The sequence below is a fragment of the Gymnoscopelus microlampas genome, assembly GCF_963454915.1.
Source record: "Gymnoscopelus microlampas genome assembly, chromosome: 19".
NCBI classification, from domain to species: Eukaryota; Metazoa; Chordata; class Actinopteri; order Myctophiformes; family Myctophidae; genus Gymnoscopelus; species Gymnoscopelus microlampas.
The window spans coordinates 280,001-290,000 of NC_139956.1; the positions used below are offsets into that span (position 1 = coordinate 280,001).

The 10,000-nt window shown below is 43.8% G+C and overlaps 1 protein-coding gene across 1 annotated transcript in view; it reads left to right on the forward strand.

Annotated features, from left to right (window-relative positions):
• LOC311034728 (disks large homolog 4-like) overlaps positions 1-10,000 on the forward strand; it is a gene marked incomplete at its 5' end in the record, with an annotated part of 45,146 nt that overhangs the window by 29,796 nt on the left and 5,350 nt on the right. The window contains 5 exons of the mRNA XM_084042696.1: positions 1,895-2,051; positions 3,241-3,343; positions 8,175-8,271; positions 8,589-8,765; positions 9,808-9,845. Coding sequence (XP_083898822.1) covers positions 1,895-2,051; positions 3,241-3,343; positions 8,175-8,271; positions 8,589-8,765; positions 9,808-9,845 — 572 coding nt within the window. The remainder of the gene's footprint in view (positions 1-1,894; positions 2,052-3,240; positions 3,344-8,174; positions 8,272-8,588; positions 8,766-9,807; positions 9,846-10,000) is intronic.

Sequence of the window (10,000 nt, forward strand, 5' to 3'; positions counted from 1 at the left end):
CAACATCCAACACGAACAGCATCCAACACGAAACGCATCCAACACAAACAACATCCAACACGAACAGCATCCAACACGAACAACATCCAACACGAACAACATCCAACACGAACAACATCCAACACGAACAGCATCCAACACGAACAACATCCAACACGAACAGCATCCAACACGAACAACATCCAACACGAACAACATCCAACACGAACAACATCCAACACGAACAACATCCAACACGAACAGCATCCAACACGAACAACATCCAACACGAACAACATCCAACACGAACAGATTAAAACAGAAACATCATACAACACAAACTGCAGCAGCATGAATCAGATCAGATCATAAGAAGCAGCAGCATGAATCAGATCAGAACATAAGAAGCAGCAGTATGAATCAGATCAGAACATAAGAAGCAGCAGTATGAATCAGATCAGAACATAAGAAGCAGCAGCAGCATGAATCAGATCAGAACATAAGAAGCAGCAGTATGAATCAGATCAGAACATAAGAAGCAGCAGCAGCATGAATCAGATCAGAACATAAGAAGCAGCAGCAGCATGAATCAGATCAGAACATAAGAAGCAGCAGTATGAATCAGATCAGAACATAAGAAGCAGCAGCATGAATCAGATCAGAACATAAGAAGCAGCAGTATGAATCAGATCAGAACATAAGAAGCAGCAGCAGCATGAATCAGATCAGAACATAAGAAGCAGCAGCAGCATGAATCAGATCAGAACATAAGAAGCAGCAGCATGAATCAGATCAGAACATAAGAAGCAGCAGCAGCATGAATCAGATCAGAACATAAGAAGCAGCAGTATGAATCAGATCAGAACATAAGAAGCAGCAGTATGAATCAGATCAGAACATAAGAAGCAGCAGTATGAATCAGATCAGAACATAAGAAGCAGCAGCATGAATCAGATCAGAACATAAGAAGCAGCAGCATGAATCAGATCAGAACATAAGAAGCAGCAGCATGAATCAGATCAGAACATAAGAAGCAGCAGCAGCATGAATCAGATCAGAACATAAGAAGCAGCAGCAGCATGAATCAGATCAGAACATAAGAAGCAGCAGCATGAATCAGATCAGAACATAAGAAGCAGCAGCATGAATCAGATCAGAACATAAGAAGCAGCAGCATGAATCAGATCAGAACATAAGAAGCAGCAGCATGAATCAGATCAGAACATAAGAAGCAGCAGTATGAATCAGATCAGAACATAAGAAGTATATATATATATATATATACTAAATAATATATAATAAATATCTGCCCTGTGCATAATGTTCAGGCCAGGTACAACGCGTAGTTAATCGCAATTATTTGAGCGACAATTAATGGTCAAGTAAAATAATGGTAATAATGGTGACAGTCCTAAAGAAGTTCCTACTTTGAGTCGTCTTCATCAGCCGTCTTCAGGGGAAACCCCGAGGAGGACGACCGTGCGGACCAAGTCTTCAGAGGAATCCTCCATGCAGACAAACCCATGGATAGAGAGAGATCTCCAGATCTCCATCTCTAGGGCAGGGATGAGCCTTCAGCCATCTCCATCCTCCATACATCTGGTTCACCACCACATCACCATCTAGCTTCACCAGTACTTTATATCTCTCTGGTTAACTTCACCAGTACTTTACATCCCTCTGGTTAGCTTCACCAGTACTTTATATCTCTCTGGTTAACTTCACCAGTACTTTACATCTCTCTGGTTAGCTTCTAGAGTGTAATATACTACATGTGATGTAAAAACAAGTGTGTGTGTGTGTGTGTGTGTGTGTGTGTGTGTGTGTGTGTGTGTGTGTGTGTGTGTGTGTGTGTGTGTGTGTGTGTGTGTGTGTGTGTGTGTGTGTGTGTGTGTGTGTGTGTGTGTGTGTGTAGGGATGTGCGCAGGGTGTGTGTGCATCGAGGCTCTTCAGGTCTGGGCTTTAACATCGTAGGAGGTGAAGATGGAGAAGGAATCTTCATCAGCTTCATCCTGGCTGGAGGTCCAGCAGATCTAACAGGACAGCTTTATAAAGGAGACCAGATCATTAGTGTAAGTATTATATACACACACACATAGACACTCATTATACAATATACACACTACGATTAATACACACACACATAGACACTCATTATACAATATACACACTATGATTAATACACACACACATAGACACTCATTATACAATATACACACTATGATTAATACACACATAGACACTCATTATACAATATACACACTATGATTAATACACACATAGACACTCATTATACAATATACACACTATGATTAATACACACATAGACACTCATTATACAATATACACACTATGATTAATACACACATAGACACTCATTATACACAAGTAAGACGCGCGAACGCTGGAAGCGAACGCAGCTGGAAAATATTGTGTATTTACGGACTGTGTGTGTGTGTGTGTGTGTGTGTGTGTGTGTGTGTGTGTGTGTGTGTGTGTGTGTGTGTGTGTGTGTGTGTGTGTGTGTGTGTGTGTGTGTGTGTGTGTGTGTGTTTTGACTGCACTCTGGCGCCACTCTGTTGGTTGCACACAGGCAGTGCAGTGCACACATACTGCACACAGACAGACAGAGACACAGTGAGAGCAGAGTTTCATAGTATGCTCCACTTGGGTTCGCAAATATACACACTATGATTAATACACACACACACATAGACACTCATTATACAATATACACACTATGATTAATACACACACACATAGACACTCATTATACAATATACACACTATGATTAATACACACACACATAGACACTCATTATACAATATACACACTATGATTAATACACACACACATAGACACTCATTATACAATATACACACACACTATAGACACACACACACACACACACACACACACACACACACACACACACACACACACACACACACACACACACACACACACACACACACACACACACACACACACACTTAACTGGAAGTCTGCACATCCTGCTTGCTTTTGCTGCTGCTGTCTCACCCTCCACCCCCCCCCCCACCTCCTGTCTCACCCCCTCCACTATGCCAGCTACCACCTGTCTCACCCTCCACCCTGGTTTTTGGATCTGCTGTTTATGTACATAAATGAAATGTGTGTGTGTGTGTGTGTGTGTGTGTGTGTGTGTGTGTGTGTGTGTGTGTGTGTGTGTGTGTGTGTGTGTGTGTGTGTGTGTGTGTGTGTGTGTGTGTGTGTTACAGGTCAATGGTTCAGATCTCAGACATGCAACCCATGAGCAAGCAGCGGCCGCTCTGAAGAACGCTGGACAGACCGTTACCATAGTAACACAGTACAGACCTGAAGGTAACCATGACAACACTCCAGCAACACACAATAAAGCACACACATCCACTCCACTACACACAGTCTCTTCATCAGACCTGATGACGTTGACTCTTCATCAGACCTGATGACGTTTAGAGACTCTTCATCAGACATGATGACATTGACTCTTCATCAGACCTGATGACGTTTAGAGACTCTTCATCAGACCTGATGACGTTTAGAGACTCTTCATCAGACCTGATGACGTTTAGAGACTATTCATCAGACCTGATGACGTTTAGAGACTCTTCATCAGACCTGATGACGTTTAGAGACTATTCATCAGACCTGATGACGTTTAGAGACTCTTCATCAGACCTGATGACGTTTAGAGACTATTCATCAGACCTGATGACGTTTAGAGACTCTTCATCAGACCTGATGACGTTTAGAGACTATTCATCAGACCTGATGACGTTTAGAGACTCTTCATCAGACCTGATGACGTTTAGAGACTCTTCATCAGACCTGATGACGTTTAGAGACTCTTCCTCAGACCTGATGACGTTGACTCTTCATCAGACCTGATGACGTTTAGAGACTCTTCATCAGACATGATGACGTTGACTCTTCCTCAGACCTGATGACGTTGACTCTTCCTCAGACCTGATGACGTTTAGAGACTCTGCATCAGACCTGATGACATTGACTCTTCATCAGACCTGATGACATTGACTCTTCATCAGACCTGATGACATTGACTCTTCATCAGACCTGATGACGTTTAGAGACTCTTCATCAGACCTGATGACGTTTAGAGACTCTTCATCAGACCTGATGACATTGACTCTTCATCAGACCTGATGACGTTGACTCTTCATCAGACCTGATGACGTTGACTCTTCATCAGACCTGATGACGTTTAGAGACTCTTCATCAGACCTGATGACGTTGACTCTTCATCAGACCTGATGACGTTGACTCTTCATCAGACCTGATGACGTTGACTCTTCATCAGACCTGATGACGTTGACTCGGACGTTGAACCGGTCAGTTGGTCATCACATTATTGTGCTTAGGAATGAGACAAGAAATAAAAAATATCCATGAATTCAAGGTCTCCGCCAGGTCAGGTAGGTTATTGTGGGGCAGCAATGTTGATGGAATATGAAAGATCGGACAGATCCGTCTTGATCACATGACTATAGAGATACTGATCACATGACTATAGAGATACTGATCACATGACTATAGAGATACTTTGATGTGTGTGATTTTTGGACAAGATCTGTCAGAGTAACATAAAAATCACACCTGTGTGAAGGTAGCGGCGCCTTTGATATATTTTGTCATAGATATGTGTTTCTACTAGAGAAACAATATTAAAGATATACAGATATACCTTTAGGTATAGAGCGGATATTAGCCCTCTATACCTGGCTTTTGCGTCAACGTTCTGATTGGTCAGGCTCGCCAAGGTTCTGATTGGTCAGGTCCGTCAACGTTCTGATTGGTCAGGTCCGTCAACGTTCTGATTGGTCACTATTCATGACATCACTATGTTACTATTCATGACATCACTATGATGTCATGAATAGTGACCAATCAGAACGTTGACGGACCTGACCAATCAGAACGTTGACGGACCTGACCAATCAGAACCTTGGCGAGCCTGACCAATCAGAACGTTGACAGACCTGACCAATCAGAACCTTGGCGAGCCTGACCAATCAGAACGTTGACGGACCTGACCAATCAGAACCTTGGCGAGCCTGACCAATCAGAACGTTGACGGACCTGACCAATCAGAACCTTGGCGAACCTGACCAATCAGAACGTTGACGGACCTGACCAATCAGAACCTTGGCGAGCCTGACCAATCAGAACGTTGACGGACCTGACCAATCAGAACGTTGACGCAAAAGCCAGGTATAGAGGGCTAATATCCGCTCTATACCTAAAGGTATAGAGCGGCTAGCGCCGCTAAAAATACAAATACCAACAAATTGGTTTTGCAAAGCTCGGCCTCCTGGTGGCGCTATAACAGGACAATGTGAAAAGGGTGGCATGTGTTCCTCAGCCTATAGGCCTACTACTACCCTAACCCTATACTACTGTGTTCCTCAGCCTATAGGCCTACTACTACCCTAACCCTATACTACTGTGTTCCTCAGCCTATAGGCCTAATACTACCCTAACCCTATACTACTGTGTTCCTCAGCCTATAGGCCTAATACTACCCTAACCCTATACTACTGTGTTCCTCAGCCTATAGGCCTACTACTACCCTAACCCTATACTACTGTGTTCCTCAGCCTATAGGCCTACTACTACCCTAACCCTATACTACTGTGTTCCTCAGCCTATAGGCCTAATACTACCCTAACCCTATACTACTGTGTTCCTCAGCCTATAGGCCTACTACTACCCTAACCCTATACTACTGTGTTCCTCAGCCTATAGGCCTACTACTACCCTAACCCTATACTACTGTGTTCCTCAGCCTATAGGCCTACTACTACCCTAACCCTATACTACTGTGTTCCTCAATCTATAGGCCTACTACTACCCTAACCCTATACTACTGTGTTCCTCAGCCTATAGGCCTAATACTACCCTAACCCTATACTACTGTGTTCCTCAGCCTATAGGCCTACTACTACCCTAACCCTATACTACTGTGTTCCTCAGCCTATAGGCCTAATACTACCCTAACCCTATACTACTGTGTTCCTCAGCCTATAGGCCTACTACTACCCTAACCCTATACTACTGTGTTCCTCAGCCTATAGGCCTACTACTACCCTAACCCTATACTACTGTGTTCCTCAGCCTATAGGCCTACTACTACCCTAACCCTATACTACTGTGTTCCTCAATCTATAGGCCTACTACTACCCTAACCCTATACTACTGTGTTCCTCAGCCTATAGGCCTACTACTACCCTAACCCTATACTACTGTGTTCCTCAGCCTATAGGCCTACTACTACCCTAACCCTATACTACTGTGTTCCTCAGCCTATAGGCCTAATACTACCCTAACCCTATACTACTGTGTTCCTCAGCCTATAGGCCTACTACTACCCTAACCCTATACTACTGTGTTCCTCAATCTATAGGCCTACTACTACCCTAACCCTATACTACTGTGTTCCTCAGCCTATAGGCCTAATACTACCCTAACCCTATACTACTGTGTTCCTCAGCCTATAGGCCTAATACTACCCTAACCCTATACTACTGTGTTCCTCAGCCTATAGGCCTACTACTACCCTAACCCTATACTACTGTGTTCCTCAGCCTATAGGCCTACTACTACCCTAACCCTATACTACTGTGTTCCTCAGCCTATAGGCCTACTACTACCCTAACCCTATACTACTGTGTTCCTCAGCCTATAGGCCTACTACTACCCTAACCCTATACTACTGTGTTCCTCAGCCTATAGGCCTACTACTACCCTAACCCTATACTACTGTGTTCCTCAGCCTATAGGCCTACTACTACCCTAACCCTATACTACTGTGTTCCTCAGCCTATAGGCCTACTACTACCCTAACCCTATACTACTGTGTTCCTCAGCCTATAGGCCTAATACTACCCTAACCCTATACTACTGTGTTCCTCAGCCTATAGGCCTACTACTACCCTAACCCTATACTACTGTGTTCCTCAGCCTATAGGCCTACTACTACCCTAACCCTATACTACTGTGTTCCTCAGCCTATAGGCCTACTACTACCCTAACCCTATACTACTGTGTTCCTCAGCCTATAGGCCTACTACTACCCTAACCCTATACTACTGTGTTCCTCAGCCTATAGGCCTAATACTACCCTAACCCTATACTACTGTGTTCCTCAGCCTATAGGCCTACTACTACCCTAACCCTATACTACTGTGTTCCTCAATCTATAGGCCTACTACTACCCTAACCCTATACTACTGTGTTCCTCAGCCTATAGGCCTAATACTACCCTAACCCTATACTACTGTGTTCCTCAGCCTATAGGCCTAATACTACCCTAACCCTATACTACTGTGTTCCTCAGCCTATAGGCCTACTACTACCCTAACCCTATACTACTGTGTTCCTCAGCCTATAGGCCTACTACTACCCTAACCCTATACTACTGTGTTCCTCAGCCTATAGGCCTACTACTACCCTAACCCTATACTACTGTGTTCCTCAGCCTATAGGCCTAATACTACCCTAACCCTATACTACTGTGTTCCTCAGCCTATAGGCCTAATACTACCCTAACCCTATACTACTGTGTTCCTCAGCCTATAGGCCTAATACTACCCTAACCCTATACTACTGTGTTCCTCAGCCTATAGGCCTACTACTACCCTAACCCTATACTACTGTGTTCCTCAGTCTATAGGCCTAATACTACCCTAACCCTATACTACTGTGTTCCTCAGCCTATAGGCCTACTACTACCCTAACCCTATACTACTGTGTTCCTCAGCCTATAGGCCTACTACTACCCTAACCCTATACTACTGTGTTCCTCAGTCTATAGGCCTAATACTACCCTAACCCTATACTACTGTGTTCCTCAGCCTATAGGCCTACTACTACCCTAACCCTATACTACTGGGAATGTGTGCAACGTTTCACAGCAATCGTGATTAAACCAAGAACCTATCATCAGTCTAAACATAGAATAAACAAAGAATAAACATAGAATAAACAGAGAATAAACCTAGAAAAAACATAGAATATCAACAAATAAAACAACCTATAAAGATTTTGATATGAGATGAAATAACATGCACATTCTTTCTGTGTGTGTGTGTGTGTGTGTGTGTGTGTGTGTGTGTGTGTGTGTGTGTGTGTGTGTGTGTGTGTGTACATACAGAGTACAGTCGTTTCGAGGCTAAGATCCATGACCTCAGAGAGCAAATGATGAACAACACCACACACACCTCTGGTTCCCTGAGGAGCTTCTATGTCAGGTACACACACACACACACACACACACACACACACACACACACACACACACACACAGCTCACAACGCGGTGCGTTGCGACGTGTTGTGAGCTTGTAGCTCTGATATTTTCAACGTGCGACACCATCGTACGACGAATAGGCTGATATATAACTACTGATCTATAATCTATAGCAGTTATAGATCTATAACTGATCTATAACTGCAGCGCACAGCAGAAGAATCAAACCACACTGACATTAAGTCCGTGTGGTTTGACTACAACTATCATGTTTGGTTGCAGGGCATTGTTTGACTACAACTATCATGTTTGGTTGCAGGGCATTGTTTGACTACAACAAACAGTGGGACTGCGGCGTCCTATCACAGGCCTTGGACTTCAACTTTGGGGAGGTGCTTCACGTGATTGACAGCTCCGACGACGAATGGTGGCAGGCCAGACGACTCAACCAGCAGGGGGAGCTAGAGGAAGTGGGGTTCATACCTTCCAAACACAGGTACACACACACACACACACACACACACACACACACACACACACACACACACACACACACACACACACACCACACACACACACACACACACACACACACACACACACACACACACACACACACACACACACACACACACAGACACACACACACACACACACACACACACACACACACACAGACACACACACACACACACACAGACACACACACACACACACATTAATACCATTTGCATATTCAAAAACATGGAAAGGAAAATAAATGTTTTTTTTTACTGCGTTTTGGAACAACAACACAATGAGAATAATCCTGAAATAAAGATTTGCTGTGAAAATGAACTGCAATTCATTACAAAGAGCGCTAATTAATAATTAACACATCCACCGCCAAGGGCTAATCTCACAATGTACTCACCAGTGCCAAGGTTTCATTGTTGTTTTCTTCACGTCACCATAGGCCCCGTTAAAATCCTTTAGAATGCGCGATGGACTGTTTGTAAACAACGTCCCTGCGTCTACTAGTGCAGACCACGTGTCAAACGGAGCCGCCATGTTTGAGTTCTGACCGTTTATGTTAACATGGGAAATGCGAGGAGAAAAAACTACACAGGATAAACAAGGGTTTTAGTGTGCGCCTTAGAATGGAGGCCGACGGGAAACAAAAAACGGGATCGCACTTCCGGTCGACTTCCGGTGGTGTTACACTGAAAATGGTCCCCCTAGAAAATTGAAAAAAAGAAAAAAAAATCGAAAAAAAGGAAAAAGCACCCGGACCGTAGCACTACGGTCTCGGCGCTTAACAGTTGGATTTAACGGACCGTAGAACTACGTTCTTGGCGGTGGATGTGTTAATGTCTGATACTTTGACTGGGGAAATAGCGCCACCTACTGTTTATCTCAAGAACCATCTGCTAATAATCACCATATTAGTGGATGAAGAGGCGTTGACTTTGTCTTTATTTATGACCTGTCTGTCTGTCTGTCTGTCTGTCTGTCTGTCTGTCTGTCTGTCTGTCTGTCTGTCTGTCTGTCTGTCTCAGAGTGGAGAGAAAGGAATGGTCCAGAATCAACCATAAAGGTAAGATATGAAACAGATAATAATATGAAACAGACTGAGGCCAAACAACACTGGCATGGACTTCGACTGCAGGGAAAGTTGGCCTGTGTCGATTCCGCTGATCATTCTGTTTCACATACGATGTACAAAAATGCTGTAATTGGGGAGGATGTGCT